The sequence below is a fragment of the Medicago sativa genome, chromosome 4, assembly GCF_051527215.1.
Source record: "Medicago sativa cultivar Bolivia chromosome 4, Bolivia_mono, whole genome shotgun sequence".
NCBI lineage: Eukaryota > Viridiplantae > Streptophyta > Magnoliopsida > Fabales > Fabaceae > Medicago > Medicago sativa.
The window spans coordinates 49150035-49175244 of NC_140752.1; the positions used below are offsets into that span (position 1 = coordinate 49150035).

The 25210-nt window shown below is 38.6% G+C and overlaps 2 protein-coding genes and 1 pseudogene across 3 annotated transcripts; all 3 read left to right on the forward strand.

Annotated features, from left to right (window-relative positions):
- The first annotated feature begins 358 nt into the window (after positions 1-358).
- LOC146929538 (uncharacterized) lies at positions 359-1843 on the forward strand. The gene has a single exon (XM_085707348.1). The coding sequence runs from the start codon at positions 359-361 to the stop codon at positions 1841-1843; it is 1485 nt and encodes a 494-aa protein (XP_085563474.1).
- A 7611-nt stretch (positions 1844-9454) lies between these two features.
- Positions 9455-10939, forward strand: LOC146929539 (uncharacterized). The gene has a single exon (XM_085707349.1). It carries the CDS (start codon positions 9455-9457, stop codon positions 10937-10939), a length of 1485 nt encoding a protein of 494 aa, XP_085563475.1.
- A 12770-nt stretch (positions 10940-23709) lies between these two features.
- On the forward strand, positions 23710-24514 carry LOC146929540 (kunitz type trypsin inhibitor 104 pseudogene; annotated as a pseudogene). Its single transcript, XR_015008275.1, has one exon. The product of XR_015008275.1 is annotated as a kunitz type trypsin inhibitor 104 pseudogene (transcript).
- The last annotated feature ends 696 nt before the right edge of the window (positions 24515-25210 follow it).

The window sequence follows — 25210 nt, forward strand, 5'->3', positions numbered from 1 at the left end:
TATAGACCTTGTAAAGAGGAATACCAAGAAATGCAATTTTAAAAATTTTAAATTAGACCTTAGCTTTGTCGGGGACTTTGTCTTTGGCATTGCTTTTGAGGGAACTGTTTTCAACATTTCAAATTTATCAAATGAAACAATATTCCTTATGATGTTTACAATTACTTTGACAAGTCCTTCGAAAAAATGTGTCTATTTTTTACATAAGCATCATGCATCATTTTGCATTTCATAGTCTCAATTCCGAGTCTCACAAATTTTTCTCTTCCATAAAAGGTCAACCCACCTCGAAAGTGTCATGGCGTCCTCGTCTGAAATCAACTCGCATGTACAACACTCGAGCAATCATAAAGAAAAGATGGATTTTCTCGAGCAAGAAAATCAATTGCTTCGGGAAGAAATTGCAGCCATGCAGACCAAGATGGACGAAATGACTGAATTGATGAAGACACTGACGGTTGCTCAAGCACGTCCTCCTGCTCCTCCTATCAGGACTCAAGCCGAAACTGTTTCTATTGGCCCTGAATGGATGTTTTGTGCCGATACTCCGGAGTACTCTGCTCCACAATGTTCCGTGCCCTGGTTCCCGCCTCTTACTGCTGGTGAAATACTCCGTCCCATTGCTTGTGAAGCTCAGATGCCTACCCATCAATATGTAGCTCATGTTCCTCCACCTCCTATGAGAGCTCCTCCAGTCACTATGACCTATTCAGCACCTGTGATGCATACCATTCCACAAGAAGAAGAGCCCATCTACCATTCAGGGGATGTGGAAGCCTATGATAGAGTGAATGACTTGCAGCAAAAATATGATGAAATTCAGCGAGATGTGAGAGCCCTCCACAGGAAGAAAGTATTTGGGAAGACTGCTTATGATCTTTGTTTGGTGCCAAATGTTCAATTACCCCACAAGTTCAAGGTACCGGACTTCGAGAAGTATAAGGGAAAATCCTGTCCTGAGGAACATCTAACAATGTATGTGAGAAGAATGTCTGCCTATTCCAAGGATGATTCAGTCCTTATCTATTTCTTCCATGAAAGTTTGGCTAGTCCTGCCTCAAAATGGTACATAAATCTAGATAAAACAAATATCCAAACTTTTCAAGATCTGTGTGATGCTTTTGTGGAGCAATACAGTTACAATGTGGATATGGCCCCAGATCGAAGTGATCTACAAGCTATGACTCAGGGAGACAAAGAAACGTTCAAAGAGTATGCCCAGCGGTGGAGGGATACTGCTGCCCAAGTCAGCCCGCGCATAGAAGAGAAGGAGATGACCAAGCTCTTTTTTAAAACTCTCAGTCAGTTCTATTACGTGAATATGGTCGGAAGTACCCCCAGGGACTTTGCTGAGATGGTTGCTACGGGTGTACGACTAGAAGAAGGAGTCCGAGAAGGACGATTGATCAATGAAAGTGTCCCCGCTAGTAGTTCGAAAAAGAAAGAGCAGGAGGTTAGTATGGTGAAAGGGCGGCCTCAGCAAAAATATTCGGCCTATCAACATGTGGCCGCTATTACACCCGTTCCCAATGCCGATCAACAACCGTATCAACATCAACAACCTCAACAACAGGCTCCAAGGACACGATTTGATCCGATTCCCATGAAGTATGCTGAGTTGCTCCCATCTTTGCTCGAAGGGAATTATGTCCAGACCAGGCCGCCTCCTCCGATGCCTAGAAAATTGCCAGCAGGTTTTAGAGCCGATCTCTCATGTGACTTCCATCAAGGGGCACCGGGTCACGATGTTGAGCGTTGTTATGCCTTGAGGAATGCAGTTCAAGATTTAGTCGAAGCCAAGGTCCTATCCTTCACAGACTTGAATCAAAATGTGCAAAGCTAATATGATACTGAACCACGGGACCTCATTCTGAAGTGGTGGTGCATAGTTTTAGTGACGTATGGAGTGATTTGCCGCTTTCAGTGTCGTTGTGTTTGTTCCTTCAGCTATTTCCTTTGTTCAAATAATGTGGTGTTTATTGATTTTCGTTTTTCAAAAAATATCCTTTCGTCCCGCCCGAGATGAAAGTGAACTTGTGTAGGGCTTTTGCTTCATATATTTCCCATCATTAATAAAAAGGTCGCTTTGATCCCGACTTTGTTTTTATTTTGAGCTTTTTTCTGGAAAAAATGGTAATACAAAAAACCAAAAAAAATTATTTTTCCTTTAATCATTTCCACGTATCTGCATAATCATAATGTTTATATCAATAATCAAATCATGCATTAATAAACCCGTTGAACACATTAACCATGTACTCTCTTCCAACCGTGAGTTCCCTTTGTCCGAAGCTGAAGAAGGAGAATGAAGAGATCCCCGGCGAGATCTCTCACATACTGGGGCATCCTAGCCATTGAAGCTGCAAACAAAATATCAAGGAGATTGTCCAGAAGACGACATTCAATTACAAAGACTGGCTCGGCGTGCTACCATTCGCTTTGCTCAAATATCGTACTTCAGTACACGTTTCAACAGGGGCAGCCCCCCTCCTTCCCCAATATGCAACATGGAGGTCGTGCTTTCCGTGAAGGTCGAAGTCCCGTCAATAGGAGTTCTGCTAAAGTCCAAGCTTGATCGAATTTAAACACATGACGACCTTGTGCAAACATATCAAAAGAGGTTTGAAACAAGCTTCTAACAAAAAGGTTCGTCCCATGAATTTCAAGAAGGAGACTTCATGCCTAAAAAGGTAATACTTTTCAATCAGACTCCAGGGGCAAGTGGATGCTTAACTATGAAGGCCCATATACAATGACTTTTGCAACTACGGATGGTGACAAACTCACGCGTCCCATGAATGCTAGTGCAGTCAAGGAATACTCTGTCAAAAAAAAAATAAAAGCTCGATAAGTCGCAAATCATAAAAAGCGGCTTAGGTAAAAATGAGCGTCTCGGTGGATTGAAAACCCGAAAGGGCGGTCCAGGCAAAAATTAGAGACAAAAAAAAAATGATGATTATCCTGATAGATTGAAAACCCGAAAAGGGCGATCTATGCAAAAGTTAAGGATCATGACAAGTAACTGCATCAGTCGGCACAGTCCACTTGGGGCATCCATTCGTCAAAAGAACCTCCGATTTGAAGCATCTGCAGATCAAAGACTCGGAACTGGGGCATTCAAAGTTGTCAGGGAGTGTGACGGTTATTGTGTTCAATGTACCTTCCCATATATTTACCATTTTCCAAATTTTTCAAAGATCCGTGGGGCCACGCCATTGGCAGGCCACCACTCAATTCATCAAATTTGAGCCTGTGCCATTTATTTGGAATTCTCATTTATTCTATTTGCAAAATTTCTTCTATTTTTGATGGCAATACTTGAAGCAAAAATTTTCAAAATACAAAAACCTTCTTTTACATCTTTTGAAAAGTGTGAACAACAAACGCACTCTCTTTGAACTTGTGACTAGTTGAAGCGTACATCAACATCACCCTCGAAAACGGTCACATTCCGAAAGAGAAACATGGCTAAGCACAATGAAGAGGACCTCTGCTTCAAGCAAGATGCTTTCACAGTCAAAAAAAAAAAACAAACAAACAAAAAGAAATACAAAAATAAATGCTCGCTAAGTTGAAAACCTGAAAAGGCGGCTTAGGCAATAGAGAGCGTCCCGGTGGACTGAAAACCCGAAAGGACAGCCCAGGCAAAAATTAGGGGCACAAAAAAAGGAATATATTCCCGGTGGACTGAAAACCCGAAAAGGCGGTCCAGGCAAAAGTTAGGGATTTTCAAAACAAAAAAAAAAAATATACAAAAAAAAAAAACATGACTGTTGAAGCATGCCAGAGGAAAGGCACTCCGCGCTGATTTACAAATGGTGACTTCTTCCAGACTTTTGGTTAAACAATGGGCTTTCTCCCCAAGATTCATCGGTTGCTATTCACCAGTTGCTACCTTGTGCCAGGTTTCACACCGTCAACGGCTCGATTGGTTCACAATAATATCATCTCCAAGGAAGTTTGTCGAGTGTTTGTACTGCGATGTCAATCCGCCTCCCGTCTTACCTGTCGTGTCATGTCTCATCGAGTTCACCGGTCATATACAGTTCGTACAGTCATACAAATTACGTTCAGACATTTATACATTCATACATTAATACTTTCACATATTCATACACAACATATACACAATATCAATTCATACATGGTTGCATCAGTCACCTAGTGTTTGGTCATATCTTTTCGTTTCAGTCTTCAATTGTTTCAAGCTGCCAGTCCTAAACAACGGACCGCTTGAGTTTACTTTTTGTCTTGTTTCAAGCTGCCAGTTCCAAACAACGGACCGCTTGAGTTTACCTTTCATCATGTTTCAAACGATCAGTTCCAACTAATGAACAGTTCGAGGTCACATTTTATTTTCACAAAAGTGACGTCCCCTGCTTTGTCAGAAAACGAGATGTCACTCAATCTTTATCTTCTCAAGTATCTCATTCCCCGCATGGTCGGATTACGGAATATCAAACGTGTCTTTCCCCGGTTTGACGGATTACGGAATATCAAATCATCATTCCCCGTTTTGTCGGATTACGGAATATCAAGTGTTTCATTCCCCGGTTTAACGGATTACGGAATATCAAATCACCATTCCCCGGTTTAACGGATTACGGAATATCAAATCATCATTCCCCGTTTTGTCGGATTACGGAATATCAAGTGTTTCATTCCCCGGTTTAACGGATTACGGAATATCAATTATCATTCCCCGTTTTGTCGGATTACGGAATATCAAGTGTTTCATTCCCCGGTTTAACGGATTACGGAATATCAAATCATCATTCCCCGTTTTTTCGGATCACGGAATATCAAGTGTTTCATTCCCCGGTTTGTCGGATTACGGAAGGACAAAGTCATCATTCCCCGTTTTATCGGATGACGGAATGTCAACAGTGTCATCTCCTGGTATGTCGGATGACGAGACGCCACTCAATTTCTGTTCTCTCAAGTGTCGTTCCCCGTTTTGTCGGATGACAGAATGACAAAAGTATCATCCTTAGTGTGTCTGGCTCAGAGATGTCACCAATCAAATTTAACTTCAAGTGTCAGTTTCTACAAACCATCAGTTTACAAATACATTTCAAAATTCCCAGTGTCTGTTCAAGATTTTGTTTCCTTTCATTTGTCTTCATATCATCAACACGATAGTAGACAATTATTTTCCCCAGTGAAACTACATTCCCGCTAGCGGAGTCGGATCCCATTCTTCAACGAATTTGGGTATCCCGTTTTTGTTTCTCGTCTCAGTCAAGTCATATTTGTCGTCCTGCATTCATACTAGCATTTCACGAGCATTCATAGCATCTTAGGTCCAAAATTGGTGTACTTTGTATTTAAGTCTCTTCGGTCCGATCGAATCAAAGATTCCATCTTCAAATCTCCGGACGAAGAAACTTAAATAGGGGCATCTGTCATACCCCAATTTTTGACCTAAGGATCGTACATTCATACACCGACACGTGTCATTTGACCCTGACTAAGTCTCTGACTTTTCAGTGAAAAATTCGGCAGAGAGGTATTTTAAAATACCTCATTTTTTAATTCCGAGTCGGACCCTCTTCTCTCCATTATTTTTCATTTTTTATATAGTCGTTATTTCCATCTTTTAAACTTTTTTTTAATTAATTAATTTTAATTTCATTTTCCTTTAATTATTATTTCTTTTAATTCTTTTATCATTTTCTTTTATTCATTAATTGGAAGATAAACCAAAAATGTACGTACGTAATTATCTTTCTTTATGTCACTTTATTTATTTTTACCATTAAGTGTTAAGTCCCAAAAATAGTCCAAGTTCACAACACAGATGTCACGCGCCTGTCTCATCCCATCTCAATCCTCATCTGCTACAAGTTTACAGGAACAGAAATGCGCATTCCTCCTGATCAAAAGCACAAGTTTCTACTTCCTTTAACAAACCCTGTGATCCTAAACCCAGCATTATAAAACCAGCATCTGCATAACACATTGAGGGGCGCCAATTTGTCACGCATAAATCCAGCAAACAATTCACCAACGTCAAAAAAACCAACGCTCAAATCAAAATCGCCCCAACACCCATCAAACCATTTTTCTAAAGAACCATTCTCAATCATATACCAGGAACCAATTTTCAATCTCAAAAACAAAACCGTTTCAAGCTGTTACAGTAACACAAAACCAATCGGCCTCACCCATACTCATTCACGGCATCAAAATCCCAAATCACAACCCAATTCATCAACAACTATCAACAAATCGACAACACAAACTGTAATCGCAAATCACGAATCCAAAACCGTCATTCACAAAGTCACGCGACACAACAGATTGAAGTTCCAACCATCGACACACACACACACAGAAACCGTACACGATTCCGCCGTCGTCGTCGCATGCAACATAAGCCAATCGATCCAAAACCGTCATCTCAAGCCACAACAATCAAACCCACCACATCCTACCAATCAAGCACACGCACAGCAGCAAGAAAAAGGGGACGAAACCAGTCACAACACGAAGCCGCAAACCGACCGCCGCAAAAGCAGACGTCGACGGAAGCACAACGCAAATCCTTGGTCGAGACACCCAACACACCGGTCCAAGGTCAAGCACAAACCGTCGAAACCAATCCAAACCATAGCAAAAGCGGTAACACTCCTTTTCCTTAATTCATTTGATTCTGTTTATTTGTTTTTTTGTTGGGTTCTTTGTTAAAAAAAAAATTGAGAAAAGAAAGAAAAGAAGAATCAAAAAGAAGTAGAAAAGATAAGAGAAAGAATTGTGAAAAAACATTTGAGAGAAGATAGGAGAGAGAACGAGAACATAGAGGATGGAGTAGAGAGAGAACCGACAGAAAGAAAGGATGATAGAGAGAGAGAAAGAACCTTTGAAAATGAATGTAAATGGGTCTCACAACCCTTATATATTTCCCTCAAACCGGTTCGACCCAACATCCAAACCAGTTCAAGACCCTATTTATACTACTGGGTCGACCCATCTGCAGACCCAAACCCTTTTAGTGAACCGACCCGGTTCGGTTGTCTTTAAGCCCAATCTGTCCTTTTTGATTTTTACACACTGCTTGCACCCCCTGCATTCATCTTTATTGCTGCATCTTGTTTAATTTTCTCATGCATTTTTTCCATTAATTTTATTTCTATTTGTCACATTTCATTTTTTATTAGCATTTTAATCATCTCCACTCATTTTCCAATACGTAAAATCATTCATGCATTTTTAGTTTAGGTTTATGCATATCTAACTTTTTGCTATTTATTTTTTGTACGCTAGGCTTGAATGTAAGTAGCTCATGCATATTTTTAGTTTAGTTTTAGTATTTCATATTTTAAGTTAATTTGTAGTTTATTGCACTTAATTTAGAATATATATTAGGCCATTGTAAAAAGCATTCATGCATTTTTTAGTCTAGTTTATCATGCATTTTAATTTATTTTTATATCATTGCTTGAAATTAGAATGTATTAATTAGGCATTATGTAATTTATCTACTTCTCTTCATCTTGTATAGAATTTAGAATGTAAATACAGGCTTAATGTAATTTATTTATTTTCTCGCAGACCGTAGCATGTATAATAGGTTTTTATGTAATAGTTTAGGTGCATGTGTGCGTGCGTGTGTGTATGTCTCTTACTTTGTTTCTAGATTAGGTTAAAGGTTTTCGTGGTGATCCAACGTCACCACGAAATACTTACGCTTTTATTTTTTATGCTCCGTTAGTTTAAATTCAAAGAACAAAAACATGCAAATAAACCAAAAATCACAAAAATATTTTTCTTAAATAAACCTTGATCTTAAATCAAGTGACGTCTTTTTATTTTCTTTCTTAATCAAATATCAAATCAATCTTAATCTTACTTTGAGTCATTTTTTCTTTAATATTAAAAAACACAAACAAATACCCATTTGCCACTTTGGCTTTCTTTCATTTTAAAACCTTTTTTTCAAACCAATAAAAAACACACAACCAATCAAACGTCAGTTTTTTAACCCCGAACTACGAGGTTTTGATCCCTCACGGGTACGTAGGCAGAGGACACTCGTCCTTCCAAATCAATAAAATGTAGATAAACTAGGTCTCCTTTTCTTTTATCATTTCAAACTTTTTTTCAAAAAAGCAAGCAAGTTATAGCACACTAAGTAAATAAAACCAAGAGGTTCCCGTAGAGTACTACGGACATAAAGGGTGCTAACACCTTCCCTTTATGTAACTAACCCCCGAACCCTGAATCTTTTCAAAATGGGGTAGTTTGAACTTTTTTTTCCCCTTTTCTTTAAAAATTAAATGTTCGGTCGTGAAATAAATTAGTGAGTCAATAAGCTAATCAAATAGCCTTGATCTCCAAAAATGACGCGACAGAAATGGCGACTTCACTGGGGAAACCCCCTAAGAGGGTTGAGCCTAACTTGGTCTTATTTAATTTTTGTGCTATAACTTGCTTAATAAAAATAAAAATAAAAGATGGAAATACGTGTATATCTGTTCATCCTTCTTCTTTCTTCTTTCTAACGTGAGTGGTGAGATAAGTCCTACACCCGGACTTGAGAGAAATTTAAGATAGGACGGTGGTATAATCATAGTGCCTTGCCAAGAGTGAATTTTGGTTTGTGACACATGTGATAACCCCACTCAACTTAGGGATCTTGGAAGTATACTATGTTGGCATGAGTATTCGTGTTTGGCATGTTATTTTCAAGTGACTGTCGAAAGTTGAGGACCTTTAGTTACCTTTAACCCCTCTTGGCCTTTTAGGACGTGGTGCGGTGGCTAATCATGAGTAATCTTGGTTTAGTTGACACGCGATACCACACTCAGACGAGACTTTCTTACGAATATTATTGGAACGGAAGTATTTCCGTAACCTGATAATGTTCGGAAGTGGTTGATAACTCTGGGAACTTGGTAGAACCCGTGATACAGGTACGTTTGAAAACCATAGTCCTTACCAATGGCGTTGTTACCCTTGACTCCAACATTATGGACTTAACCTAACCACCATGTATTCTATGTACTTTAAGCATAAACATGCATACATGCATAAAAACTTTTTTTTCTCATTAATATCAAAGGGACTTAGATAAATCTTTGTAAACATCAGAGGTATAGACCTTGTAAAGAGGAATACCAAGAAATGCAATTTTAAAAATTTTAAATTAGACCTTAGCTTTGTCGGGGACTTTGTCTTTGGCATTGCTTTTGAGGGAACTGTTTTCAACATTTCAAATTTATCAAATGAAACAATATTCCTTATGATGTTTACAATTACTTTGACAAGTCCTTCGAAAAAATGTGTCTATTTTTTGCATAAGCATCATGCATCATTTTGCATTTCATAGTCTCAATTCCGAGTCTCACAAATTTTTCTCTTCCATAAAAGGTCAACCCACCTCGAAAGTGTCATGGCGTCCTCGTCTGAAATCAACTCGCATGTACAACACTCGAGCAATCATAAAGAAAAGATGGATTTTCTCGAGCAAGAAAATCAATTGCTTCGGGAAGAAATTGCAGCCATGCAGACCAAGATGGACGAAATGACTGAATTGATGAAGACACTGACGGTTGCTCAAGCACGTCCTCCTGCTCCTCCTATCAGGACTCAAGCCGAAACTGTTTCTATTGGCCCTGAATGGATGTTTTGTGCCGATACTCCGGAGTACTCTGCTCCACAACGTTCCGTGCCCTGGTTCCCGCCTCTTACTGCTGGCGAAATACTCCGTCCCATTGCTTGTGAAGCTCAGATGCCTACCCATCAATATGTAGCTCATGTTCCTCCACCTCCTATGAGAGCTCCTCCAGTCACTATGACCTATTCAGCACCTGTGATGCATACCATTCCACAAGAAGAAGAGCCCATCTACCATTCAGGGGATGTGGAAGCCTATGATAGAGTGAATGACTTGCAGCAAAAATATGATGAAATTCAGCGAGATGTGAGAGCCCTCCACAGGAAGAAAGTATTTGGGAAGACTGCTTATGATCTTTGTTTGGTGCCAAATGTTCACATACCCCACAAGTTCAAGGTACCGGACTTCGAGAAGTATAAGGGAAAATCCTGTCCTGAGGAACATCTAACAATGTATGTGAGAAGAATGTCTGCCTATTCCAAGGATGATTCAGTCCTTATCTATTTCTTCCATGAAAGTTTGGCTAGTCCTGCCTCAAAATGGTACATAAATCTAGATAAAACAAATATCCAAACTTTTCAAGATCTGTGTGATGCTTTTGTGGAGCAATACAGTTACAATGTGGATATGGCCCCAGATCGAAGTGATCTACAAGCTATGACTCAGGGAGACAAAGAAACGTTCAAAGAGTATGCCCAGCGGTGGAGGGATACTGCTGCCCAAGTCAGCCCGCGCATAGAAGAGAAGGAGATGACCAAGCTCTTTTTTAAAACTCTCAGTCAGTTCTATTACGTGAATATGGTCGGAAGTACCCCCAGGGACTTTGCTGAGATGGTTGCTACGGGTGTACGACTAGAAGAAGGAGTCCGAGAAGGACGATTGATCAATGAAAGTGTCCCCGCTAGTAGTTCGAAAAAGAAAGAGCAGGAGGTTAGTATGGTGAAAGGGCGGCCTCAGCAAAAATATTCGGCCTATCAACATGTGGCCGCTATTACACCCGTTCCCAATGCCGATCAACAACCGTATCAACATCAACAACCTCAACAACAGGCTCCAAGGACACGATTTGATCCGATTCCCATGAAGTATGCTGAGTTGCTCCCATCTTTGCTCGAAGGGAATTATGTCCAGACCAGGCCGCCTCCTCCGATGCCTAGAAAATTGCCAGCAGGTTTTAGAGCCGATCTCTCATGTGACTTCCATCAAGGGGCACCGGGTCACGATGTTGAGCGTTGTTATGCCTTGAGGAATGCAGTTCAAGATTTAGTCGAAGCCAAGGTCCTATCCTTCACAGACTTGAATCAAAATGTGCAAAGCTAATATGATACTGAACCACGGGACCTCATTCTGAAGTGGTGGTGCATAGTTTTAGTGACGTATGGAGTGATTTGCCGCTTTCAGTGTCGTTGTGTTTGTTCCTTCAGCTATTTCCTTTGTTCAAATAATGTGGTGTTTATTGATTTTCGTTTTTCAAAAAATATCCTTTCGTCCCGCCCGAGATGAAAGTGAACTTGTGTAGGGCTTTTGCTTCATATATTTCCCATCATTAATAAAAAGGTCGCTTTGATCCCGACTTTGTTTTTATTTTGAGCTTTTTTCTGGAAAAAATGGTAATACAAAAAACCAAAAAAAATTATTTTTCCTTTAATCATTTCCACGTATCTGCATAATCATAATGTTTATATCAATAATCAAATCATGCATTAATAAACCCGTTGAACACATTAACCATGTACTCTCTTCCAACCGTGAGTTCCCTTTGTCCGAAGCTGAAGAAGGAGAATGAAGAGATCCCCGGCGAGATCTCTCACATACTGGGGCATCCTAGCCATTGAAGCTGCAAACAAAATATCAAGGAGATTGTCCAGAAGACAACATTCAATTACAAAGACTGGCTCGGCGTGCTACCATTCGCTTTGCTCAAATATCGTACTTCAGTACACGTTTCAACAGGGGCAGCCCCCCTCCTTCCCCAATATGCAACATGGAGGTCGTGCTTTCCGTGAAGGTCGAAGTCCCGTCAATAGGAGTTCTGCTAAAGTCCAAGCTTGATCGAATTTAAACACATGACGACCTTGTGCAAACATATCAAAAGAGGTTTGAAACAAGCTTCTAACAAAAAGGTTCGTCCCATGAATTTCAAGAAGGAGACTTCATGCCTAAAAAGGTAATACTTTTCAATCAGACTCCAGGGGCAAGTGGATGCTTAACTATGAAGGCCCATATACAATGACTTTTGCAACTACGGATGGTGACAAACTCACGCGTCCCATGAATGCTAGTGCAGTCAAGGAATACTCTGTCAAAAAAAAAATAAAAGCTCGATAAGTCGCAAATCATAAAAAGCGGCTTAGGTAAAAATGAGCGTCTCGGTGGATTGAAAACCCGAAAGGGCGGTCCAGGCAAAAATTAGAGACAAAAAAAAATGATGATTATCCTGATAGATTGAAAACCCGAAAAGGGCGATCTATGCAAAAGTTAAGGATCATGACAAGTAACTGCATCAGTCGGCACAGTCCACTTGGGGCATCCAGTCGTCAAAAGAACCTCCGATTTGAAGCATCTGCAGATCAAAGACTCGGAACTGGGGCATTCAAAGTTGTCAGGGAGTGTGACGGTTATTGTGTTCAATGTACCTTCCCATATATTTACCATTTTCCAAATTTTTCAAAGATCCGTGGGGCCACGCCATTGGCAGGCCACCACTCAATTCATCAAATTTGAGCCTGTGCCATTTATTTGGAATTCTCATTTATTCTATTTGCAAAATTTCTTCTATTTTTGATGGCAATACTTGAAGCAAAAATTTTCAAAATACAAAAACCTTTTTTTACATCTTTTGAAAAGTGTGAACAACAAACGCACTCTCTTTGAACTTGTGACTAGTTGAAGCGTACATCAACATCACCCTCGAAAACGGTCACATTCCGAAAGAGAAACATGGCTAAGCACAATGAAGAGGACCTCTGCTTCAAGCAAGATGCTTTCACAGTCAAAAAAAAAAAAACAAACAAACAAAAAGAAATACAAAAATAAATGCTCGCTAAGTTGAAAACCTGAAAAGGCGGCTTAGGCAATAGAGAGCGTCCCGGTGGACTGAAAACCCGAAAGGACAGCCCAGGCAAAAATTAGGGGCACAAAAAAAGGAATATATTCCCGGTGGACTGAAAACCCGAAAGGGCGGTCCAGGCAAAAGTTAGGGATTTTCAAAACAAAAAAAAATATACAAAAAAAAAAAACATGACTGTTGAAGCATGCCAGAGGAAAGGCACTCCGCGCTGATTTACAAATGGTGACTTCTTCCAGACTTTTGGTTAAACAATGGGCTTTCTCCCCAAGATTCATCGGTTGCTATTCACCAGTTGCTACCTTGTGCCAGGTTTCACACCGTCAACGGCTCGATTGGTTCACAATAATATCATCTCCAAGGAAGTTTGTCGAGTGTTTGTACTGCGATGTCAATCCGCCTCCCGTCTTACCTGTCGTGTCATGTCTCATCGAGTTCACCGGTCATATACAGTTCGTACAGTCATACAAATTACGTTCAGACATTTATACATTCATACATTAATACTTTCACATATTCATACACAACATATACACAATATCAATTCATACATGGTTGCATCAGTCACCTAGTGTTTGGTCATATCTTTTCGTTTCAGTCTTCAATTGTTTCAAGCTGCCAGTCCTAAACAACGGACCGCTTGAGTTTACTTTTTGTCTTGTTTCAAGCTGCCAGTTCCAAACAACGGACCGCTTGAGTTTACCTTTCATCATGTTTCAAACGATCAGTTCCAACTAATGAACAGTTCGAGGTCACATTTTATTTTCACAAAAGTGACGTCCCCTGCTTTGTCAGAAAACGAGATGTCACTCAATCTTTATCTTCTCAAGTATCTCATTCCCCGCATGGTCGGATTACGGAATATCAAACGTGTCTTTCCCCGGTTTGACGGATTACGGAATATCAAATCATCATTCCCCGTTTTGTCGGATTACGGAATATCAAGTGTTTCATTCCCCGATTTAACGGATTACGGAATATCAAATCACCATTCCCCGGTTTAACGGATTACGGAATATCAAATCATCATTCCCCGTTTTGTCGGATTACGGAATATCAAGTGTTTCATTCCCCGGTTTAACGGATTACGGAATATCAATTATCATTCCCCGTTTTGTCGGATTACGGAATATCAAGTGTTTCATTCCCCGGTTTAACGGATTACGGAATATCAAATCATCATTCCCCGTTTTTTCGGATCACGGAATATCAAGTGTTTCATTCCCCGGTTTGTCGGATTACGGAAGGTCAAAGTCATCATTCCCCGTTTTATCGGATGACGGAATGTCAACAGTGTCATCTCCTGGTATGTCGGATGACGAGACGCCACTCAATTTCTGTTCTCTCAAGTGTCGTTCCCCGTTTTGTCGGATGACAGAATGACAAAAGTATCATCCTTAGTGTGTCTGGCTCAGAGATGTCACCAATCAAATTTAACTTCAAGTGTCAGTTTCTACAAACCATCAGTTTACAAATACATTTCAAAATTCCCAGTGTCTGTTCAAGATTTTGTTTCCTTTCATTTGTCTTCATATCATCAACACGATAGTAGACAATTATTTTCCCCAGTGAAACTACATTCCCGCTAGCGGAGTCGGATCCCATTCTTCAACGAATTTGGGTATCCCGTTTTTGTTTCTCGTCTCAGTCAAGTCATATTTGTCGTCCTGCATTCATACTAGCATTTCACGAGCATTCATAGCATCTTAGGTCCAAAATTGGTGTACTTTGTATTTAAGTCTCTTCGGTCCGATCGAATCAAAGATTCCATCTTCAAATCTCCGGACGAAGAAACTTAAATAGGGGCATCTGTCATACCCCAATTTTTGACCTAAGGATCGTACATTCATACACCGACACGCGTCATTTGACCCTGACTAAGTCTCTGACTTTTCAGTGAAAAATTCGGCAGAGAGGTATTTTAAAATACCTCATTTTTTAATTCCGAGTCGGACCCTCTTCTCTCCATTATTTTTCATTTTTTATATAGTCGTTATTTCCATCTTTTAAACTTTTTTTTTAATTAATTAATTTTAATTTCATTTTCCTTTAATTATTATTTCTTTTAATTCTTTTATCATTTTCTTTTATTCATTAATTGGAAGATAAACCAAAAATGTACGTACGTAATTATCTTTCTTTATGTCACTTTATTTATTTTTACCATTAAGTGTTAAGTCCCAAAAATAGTCCAAGTTCACAACACAGATGTCACGCGCCTGTCTCATCCCATCTCAATCCTCATCTGCTACAAGTTTACAGGAACAGAAATGCGCATTCCTCCTGATCAAAAGCACAAGTTTCTACTTCCTTTAACAAACCCTGTGATCCTAAACCCAGCATTATAAAACCAGCATCTGCATAACACATTGAGGGGCGCCAATTTGTCACGCATAAATCCAGCAAACAATTCACCAACGTCAAAAAAACCAACGCTCAAATCAAAATCGCCCCAACACCCATCAAACCATTTTTCTAAAGAACCATTCTCAATCATATACCAGGAACCAATTTTCAATCTCAAAAACAAAACCGTTTCAAGCTGTTACAGTAACACAAAACCAATCGGCCTCACCCATACTCATTCACGGCATCAAAATCCCAAATCACAACCCAATTCATCAACAACTATCAACAAATCGACAACACAAACTGTAATCGCAAATCACGAATCCAAAACCGTCATTCACAAAGTCACGCGACACAACAGATTGAAGTTCCAACCATCGACACACACACACACAGAAACCGTACACGATTCCACCGTCGCCGTCGCATGCAACATAAGCCAATCGATCCAAAACCGTCATCTCATGCCACAACAATCAAACCCACCACATCCTACCAATCAAGCACACGCACAACAGCAAGAAAAAGGGGACGAAACCAGTCACAACACGAAGCCGCAAACCGACCGCCGCAAAAGCAGACGTCGACGGAAGCACAACGCAAATCCTTGGTCGAGACACCCAACACACCGGTCCAAGGTCAAGCACAAACCGTCGAAACCAATCCAAACCATAGCAAAAGCGGTAACACTCCTTTTCCTTAATTCATTTGATTCTGTTTATTTGTTTTTTTGTTGGGTTCTTTGTTAAAAAAAAAATTGAGAAAAGAAAGAAAAGAAGAATCAAAAAGAAGTAGAAAAGATAAGAGAAAGAATTGTGAAAAAACATTTGAGAGAAGATAGGAGAGAGAACGAGAACATAGAGGATGGAGTAGAGAGAGAACCGACAGAAAGAAAGGATGATAGAGAGAGAGAAAGAACCTTTGAAAATGAATGTAAATGGGTCTCACAACCCTTATATATTTCCCTCAAACCGGTTCGACCCAACATCCAAACCAGTTCAAGACCCTATTTATACTACTGGGTCGACCCATCTGCAGACCCAAACCCTTTTAGTGAACCGACCCGGTTCGGTTGTCTTTAAGCCCAATCTGTCCTTTTTGATTTTTACACACTGCTTGCACCCCCTGCATTCATCTTTATTGCTGCATCTTGTTTAATTTTCTCATGCATTTTTTCCATTAATTTTATTTCTATTTGTCACATTTCATTTTTTATTAGCATTTTAATCATCTCCACTCATTTTCCAATACGTAAAATCATTCATGCATTTTTAGTTTAGGTTTATGCATATCTAACTTTTTGCTATTTATTTTTTGTACGCTAGGCTTGAATGTAAGTAGCTCATGCATATTTTTAGTTTAGTTTTAGTATTTCATATTTTAAGTTAATTTGTAGTTTATTGCACTTAATTTAGAATATATATTAGGCCATTGTAAAAAGCATTCATGCATTTTTTAGTCTAGTTTATCATGCATTTTAATTTATTTTTATATCATTGCTTGAAATTAGAATGTATTAATTAGGCATTATGTAATTTATCTACTTCTCTTCATCTTGTATAGAATTTAGAATGTAAATACAGGCTTAATGTAATTTATTTATTTTCTCGCAGACCGTAGCATGTATAATAGGTTTTTATGTAATAGTTTAGGTGCATGTGTGCGTGCGTGTGTGTATGTCTCTTACTTTGTTTCTAGATTAGGTTAAAGGTTTTCGTGGTGATCCAACGTCACCACGAAATACTTACGCTTTTATTTTTTATGCTCCGTTAGTTTAAATTCAAAGAACAAAAACATGCAAATAAACCAAAAATCACAAAAATATTTTTCTTAAATAAACCTTGATCTTAAATCAAGTGACGTCTTTTTATTTTCTTTCTTAATCAAATATCAAATCAATCTTAATCTTACTTTGAGTCATTTTTTCTTTAATATTAAAAAACACAAACAAATACCCATTTGCCACTTTGGCTTTCTTTCATTTTAAAACCTTTTTTTCAAACCAATAAAAAACACACAACCAATCAAACGTCAGTTTTTTAACCCCGAACTACGAGGTTTTGATCCCTCACGGGTACGTAGGCAGAGGACACTCGTCCTTCCAAATCAATAAAATGTAGATAAACTAGGTCTCCTTTTCTTTTATCATTTCAAACTTTTTTTCAAAAAAGCAAGCAAGTTATAGCACACTAAGTAAATAAAACCAAGAGGTTCCCGTAGAGTACTACGGACATAAAGGGTGCTAACACCTTCCCTTTATGTAACTAACCCCCGAACCCTGAATCTTTTCAAAATGGGGTAGTTTGAACTTTTTTTTCCCCTTTTCTTTAAAAATTAAATGTTCGGTCGTGAAATAAATTAGTGAGTCAATAAGCTAATCAAATAGCCTTGATCTCCAAAAATGACGCGACACCTACTAGTACTACTGCCCTCCAATTTTTTTTTTAATACCCCCCGCCATTTTCTGTCCCCTTGTTTTAGCCTTTTAGGCCTATTAGAATTAGGTCCTCTTGCTTTTGGTGTTAGGTGGGGGTTCCTCATGTATACGGTAGTCATTTTCACCTTTGGGTGTACCGCATATATACGACACCTTATATTTATCTTTTAAAAAATATAAATAGAACATTGCTCTTTTAAAAAAAAAAACATTTTGATTTTATCACTAGCCTCTTTTCATTCCTAGAGCCGAGCCTCCGAATTCTTAGGGACGGCCCTGATCATTTTGTTTGGTAAGAATTATATTATTTTCTTTAAAGCATGATTGTATCATATATAAAGATGAGTCAAAGACTAATTTGATATTGCATTACATGGCTTTCTCTTGTGGGCTTCATTAATACTCCATCCGTTTCAAAATGAGTGTCGTTTTAGGTGTTTACACACATATTAAGAAATGCAATGATTAAAAGAAAGAGAATGGTTATTTTACCAAATTATCCTTATTAACTATTGGTTAGTTTTAAAAGTAATACTTTGGAAGTAGTGTGCAGGGTATTAATTGGAGGGTACAATTGAAAAGAAAAAGTTATTATTGCATTGGAAACTGAAAGTGACATTCATTTTGAAACAATTTTTTTTGGCTAAAGCGACACTCACTTTGAAACGGAGGGAGTAGGATTCTTGATGCTTGTTGGTATACTTGCAATTATACTATCAAACAAAGAGGAAAATCCGAGGTGGCTTAGCATTGTATTAAATGTTCATGCAATTTTGTAGACAAGTATATTTGAAGTTATATTCATGCAGTATAGCCAAGAGGATTAATTTTAGCATCTTATGCTGCAACTGGCCTTATTTTTAGTGGATTTAGACTTGGAAGCAACTAATTTGCTATTCTTAGTTGCAATCAATTGTAAGGGCTGGACAAAGTTCAAAGAATATTTTTTAAGAAGAAAACCAATCCTTACTTTGTATCAATATTTTTCAGGACATTTCTTAAGTTTGTTGTATTTTTTTTTAATGGCAAAATATATTATATATATAAGGGGATTAGATCCCAAGAATTACATCAAAAAGAAAAAATAAAAACACCAAAAAACCCCCAAAGAAAAACCACCAGCACCCTCAAACATGCCGAAACCCCTAACAACAGCTCCTCAAAGAACCAACACCACAAACAGAGATCAATTAAGCACCCGATAATGATTTTGCTCCAAACGTTCAGCTTCGACCACCACTCAAGTTCCGGTCTATCGGAGAAGACATCCCAAAAGCCTAAAAGGACCCGAGTCACAAAACTAGCTCCTGACCTCAAATCAAAAGTGATCGGCCCACTAGACTCCCGACACAAATCATTAAGACACCCCTCAACTCACGAACTACCAGAGCAGACACCTTAACCTGTCCAAAAACTCGGCCCACCAATAACCAGATGCCAAATTCTAAAGACAGAGAAAGGTGGAACAATAGCGCAAAGCGAACCAGCTCGAACACAAACAAATAAAAAACAAGCCACAAAATCAACCTGCAACACCACTCCCTGAACAACACATATGAGCACCGTTACAGCGCCACCCACCAGCAACCCAGCGAAAACAAAACACCTACACCGGAGGGAGACAAGACAACCCAACCCTCCAAAATGAGCAATTGAACCTGAATAGATTGACGCACAACCCAACCCTCGGCAAGACAGCCACAAACCACCATGATCCTTACGACGACGAACGATCCGGGAGTCGCGAAGAAGGAGGATTAATCATGAAGGACCTGCAATCGCTGGCAACAGAGCAGCCGTGAAGGCTTAAGGTGCGACAGACGACTACTCCTTCAACACGAAGCATCTGCGCACTGGCTTTTTCGAGCAACAACAACCAGGCAACCAAATCCTGAACAGGAGGCCGCCTGCGGCAGGGCTTCGATGACACAAAACGACAATATAGACAAAACACAACCCCGACAACCCACGAAAACCGGCTCTGAGAAGAAAGTGAACCACCAAAAGGCTGAGGGAGATCTAAATAGCCTCGACCCTAGTCCCTTGATAGAACACAACACCTAAAACACAAACACAATCAAAACAGAAAAAATAGCTAGGCACAGAGAAGATCCGGAGCTCCTAAACATGACAACCGGCAGACACGAACTAAAATCAAAAACACAACACCTAAAACCACCCTAGGCTAAGAACAACAACAAAAACAATAATAACAAGAGATAAAAATAACACAAAACAAACAACAAAAAACAGATCAGCCTCCAAGAACAAAACATGACGGAAGCTCACTCATTCACCACCGGTGTGGATAAAAAGCAGATCAAATCTAAGAAATTGGGTCTGAATCCAAGCAATCAGAACCACATACCACCAAATCGGAAGAATCTGAGGCCAACCCAATCATTACGTCCCAAAAACGACAGCGAACCAGAGGAACGACGACGGAAAAGAGTTGAACGAGTGGATCTTCTGCCACCAGAAGGAAATAGAGAAACTGCGACGGAAAGGAGTGGCGGTGCGGAGGAAGGAGACCCTCGTCGCACGACCAACTGTTGAAGCTACATTTAGACGGATGGTTTGGATTTGGGGTGAGAGGAAGTGATGTTCAGTATTGGCTTAGAGATAAGGTGAAGGAAGCTGTAGATCTGGACTTCTACGACGAAGGCTCTGCGCTTCGCTTCTCACGATGGTGCGTGTTCTCTGTTTGCACCACAATGAGAGTGATTATAATAATTAAACCAGTCTCAAATTAGTGTTTAAACTAGTCCCTAAAATTTGTCTTTAGGTCGGCTGCTATAAATTAAACCGTTAATTTGATTAAACTGATTTCTAAGTGATTTAGCAATCAATTTTTCTACTTTAGTGATCGAAATTTTGATATCTAAAACTATTTTTCTGGTACTAATGCGAAACATAAAGGGTCAAAACAATTCTTCAAAAAATAAAGGGTCAAAACAAATAAAAAAAGATAAATGACCAAAAGGACTATTAGGTAAAAAGATATTGGGAAAATATGATATTTTAACCTTTTTACTTCATGTTTAAGTTCTTTAATCTAAATTATATTACTTAATTAATGGTCTAAGATACCTTTAAAGAATTATGGGCAATTTATCAAACAAGCGATAAAAATTGGCCACATGACTAAATATACAAATGATATCCAACAACCTTTTTCATAAGTCTTTTTGGCGTGTGGAATGAACTATGTGAGCTCTCTATTTATAGAAAAAATTCACAACTAATATGTGAGAAACTTTGGCAATGAGTAATTCAAATATTGTTACAAGACCTCTTTTATCTCTCTACAAAACAACAGCCGCCGACCCCTCCCTCCCTCTTTAATTCAAAGCTATTTTGTCACGATGTAGTGTGTTTGTGCGGTGGTGCGACGAGCGGTGAGGCCCTCCTCATCACCCTTCCGCCAAATATTCGGTGGCGGCATCTCCTGTAGGTTTGGTTGTGTTTCTAGTCGGTTAAGTCTTACCTTCTGAAGGTCCAAGCTTTAACTCACCTCCCAACCTTCTCTGGTCGTCCTTGTGTCATCATTGATCTAGGGTTTATAAAGGGACGTGTTGTGGTGATGCATCCAGGTTTCTGGATGGGATGGTGATGTTACTTTCCAGATCCGCCCCTCCGCAGGTTTGGAGTTGTTGATATATGTCCAGGTTGCTTCCCATGCTGTATGCGGACAATGTGGTTAATTTGTTTTGTTTCCGGACTCATCGCAGCTTTGCAGGGTTTCTCCGCTATTGTGCGTGCTTATGGGTTTGTTTGGCTTAAAAAAGCATTGATGTCTGCTGTGATTGTTGTAAAGGGGTTGTTGGAATGTAAATTTGACCATGTTGGCGGTGGATTCGTTCACCGTATTGAAAAGTGAAGACTCCACTTTGATGTTTCGAGTGGTGGGTTCGAGTGTTACCGTGTTGGCGGTGTGGTACTCAAATTCGTTGATTGACCATCCCTTGATCTGGATTTAAATTGGTGTTAAGTTGCTTTTTGTTGAATTTGGCTAGAAATGGTCGTGAAGCTTACAGTCGCAGCATAGTGGGGGCGTGAGGTTCTCTATCCGTGTTAGCGGTCGAATCTCTCACCTTCACGAAGTTTGGTACTATATAACTTAGGGGAGGGAGGTTTCAAAATCCTCATCATTCTATCTATTTGATGTTGGACTGTTTGGCTCGAAAGAGATGTTATGCTTGTTGTTGTTGCAAGGAGTTGTTGGTTCTTAGATTCATTCCATGTTGACGGTTGGTCCATACACCGCACTTTAGACATCCACTAGTGTCATTTTATTCTTTCTTATCACCTGATTGGGTTGATATACACTTTGTGTGGATTCACTGGGTTAGGTTTAGGTCCCCCTAGTTTTTTTGTATCCCTTTTTTACCTTTTTATTAATAATATATATGAGCACTGACAAGGACTGGAATCTACAAGACATCAATGTCTTCTATATATATTCCTTTTTTATGTCATTGTGCTCTTGACTTATAAAAAAGAGTAATTCAATATTACTTTGGGAACTATAATTCCCATATTAAATCTAGTTCAAAATATCTCAAATTGAGTACAAAAATATATCATATTTTCAATACCAAAATATATTTCCGATCAATTACCAAAATATATTAGATTGCATACCAAAATATTTCAGATTATGGACCAAAATATCTCAGATTGCGTTCCAAAATATTTTAGGAAAACTTGGGGACTAAGAAAACACTTTCTAACTATGATTAATACATCTGTTTCTATCCTGCACTATAATTGTTTCTCTTTGGAATTTAGTTCGGGAGTGGATTGGAATCTATACAGCTGATCCGTATCACATACATGACCACTTTGTTCAGTTTGTTCACTCCTCAGGTGGGTTGCGAGTGTGCCGATCTTTTATGCAGCTTATTTGGCTATCTTGCGCTTCGGTTACGTATAAGAGAAATAATAGATTATTTAAGCATAAGGAAAACTTCATACACCAATTGTTGGAAAAAGTTAAGTTACATTAATTTTGATGGATGAAGACTACTCATGTTAATTTTAGTTTAAGCTTTCATATTTGGTGGTCGAAAACAATTGTTTGTTTGGGTATTGACTAATCTAGTTTCGTAAGCTTTGATTGAGACTTGTTTATGGTGTAAACTTTTGAGGTCGCTTTTGACACGCCTTGTGCTAAAGTTGATTCTCCTTAATATATTTTATTTTTACTTGTTGAAAAAAAAACAATGATTAAACTAATTATTTAATTTAACATTTTCAAATAATGAAATATATAATTATATATTTTCTACTAGTACTTTTTTCAATTAACACTACACTACGAATGTGTGATCCATCTGATATAGGACTTCCACTTTTTTCAATTAACACTACACTAGTTCTACTTAATATTGTGTTTAGTCTTCTAACTGTCAATTTTCACACATGTTCCAAGATAACCTAACTTAAAATGGAGACCGAGAGTGTGGATGAAAAACTTTTGAAAGTTAAAAGTCAAAGGAAAATTCTAAAAGGGCTAAAACGAAAAGATATAATATTTATAGGGACGGAAAATATATTTAACCCAATTTTTTTAGGGTAAACTAGAAAATTAATTATTACTACTCTGATTTTTTTTAAAAGAAAAATTTCACTTTTTGAATTCATTAAATAAATCGTGTATCTAATTTATATTGAAAAAATTTCTTAAAAAAAATTTATATTAAAAACTATACATTATTCATTAAATCAACCTAAAAATTGATATTTCTCTTTATAGTAGAGATGTACCGGCCGAAATTGGAAGTGGATAAAAGTGTTTTGGTTTCTAGCTACTTCTACAAGTTTTGGTCTTATACGCATCATTTCGACGATTGAAACGAGAAAATATTTCACCATTTTCATATTTCTTTTTTCCATCCTTACAAAATTCCCCGATCCAAAGGAAGAACACAAGTTAAGTCTTTTTCCTTGACACGCCACCTATCCTCAATAAGGTTGATTAATTTTTGTCTTAATGCTGTATTAGATCCTGAAGATACAACTAACAATTGAAAAAAAGAATCATGTATTAATTAATTGGTTTTTTATTCATATACTCGTCAATCATTTTATGCATTGCATGCATGCATGGTAACAAGATCAGTCCTATAAATACCTTGCCCAACAACGAACAAGAAAAACACAACCACTAAATCCTCTTATACTTATTCATAGCCTTTGAGTTTGAGCAAACAAGTTTATAATCAATTAACAACCATGTCAACCAGATCCCTCGCCATATTCATACTAGCTCATGTGTGGCTTTTGATGGCAAAAACATCAATATCCCAGTTTGTCATCGACACAAGTGGTGAACCCGTTGAGGATGATGAGGAATACTTCATCAGGCCTGCTATCGGAGGCAATGGAGGAGGTTCCACTTTGGTCACCGGAAACGGGCCATGCCCTTTGCATGTTGGTCTTGACAACACTGAAGGGACACTTGGAGTGGCTGTGAAGTTCACTCCTTTTGCTCCTCATCACGATGATGACAATGTTAGGCTTAACAGAGACTTGAGAGTTACATTCCTAACATCCACAAGTTGTGGACAGTCAACAGACTGGAGATTAGGTGAGAAAGATGCTACAAGTGGAAGGAGATTGATTGTCACTGGAAGAGATAATGGTGCAGGATCGCAACAAGGTAACTTTTTTAGGATTGTGCAGACCCAAACCAGTGGCAACTATAACATTCAATGGTGCCCTACAGAGGTGTGCCCTAGTTGTAAGAATCAATGTGGAACTGTTGGTCTTATTCGTGAGAATGGAAAGATTTTGTTGGCCCTCGATGGTGGTGCCCTTCCAGTCGTGTTCCAGAAAGAATGACTATTAGTGTGTTGGTGAAGCTTGTTTTTTAATGTAATAATGTTTCCTCGTTGCTCACCTTTAAGTATAAACCTAATGTCAATAAATAAACGGGGAGCAATTGTTCATTTCAATTGAACCTAAGAGAGAGATTGAGACATGTATTTTGTTCGATTGATTTTCAAATATATATAATAAAGCTCCGAATGTTTATGTATCTTCTTTGTTTACCACACGTTTGTTCATTTGTTCATTTATTTATATCTTATTTAAGTTTATATCTTAGAAATCTTAAAGATTATGTTCATTTGTTCAATTTACACTACTATTGTTAAATCAAGTGTAAGAACAAATTTACTTGTTTACAGTTGTAAACATTTAGTAATTCTCTCGTCTGCGTGCTTGAGCAAATAAGTCTCTTGGTGAAACTTTGAGCAACTAGAAAGTCTCTTGGAGTTGTCCTCAAGCAAGGAAGTCTTTAGGAGTTGCCCTAGAGCAAAGAGAAGTCTCTTGGAGTTGTCCTAGAGCAAGAAGTCTTTAGGTAGTGTCCTAGAGCAGGAAGTGTCTTACAGTTGTGCTTGAGCATTGAGAAATCTCTTGGAAGAGTCCTTGAGCAATTTGTAATTTAGAGTGATAGTGAAACCCTTGGAAGTGCAAGGGGACTGGACTACTCCTTTGTTGTGCGAGGAACCAATATAAAATTGCTTTGTGTCTGCTTTCTCTATTTGTCTCTTTAGTTTTGTGTTCTGTATTTAATCCGCTGCATTCAGACCATGAGTCAAAATCTACATACCTCAGATTCTGATAAGGTTTTAACACATAGAAAAAGAAACTGCAAAAGCAGATGTTGGGTGACTTCTACTTAATTATTTAGTTTGCAGCTATGCTATCATTTGGCCATTTGGTAATGTGG

Coding starts and splice junctions, on each gene's coding strand:
- LOC146929538 (XM_085707348.1), top strand. CDS start 359: ATGGATTTTCTCGAGCAAGAAAATCAATTGCTTCGGGAAGAAATTGCA.
- LOC146929539 (XM_085707349.1), top strand. CDS start 9,455: ATGGATTTTCTCGAGCAAGAAAATCAATTGCTTCGGGAAGAAATTGCA.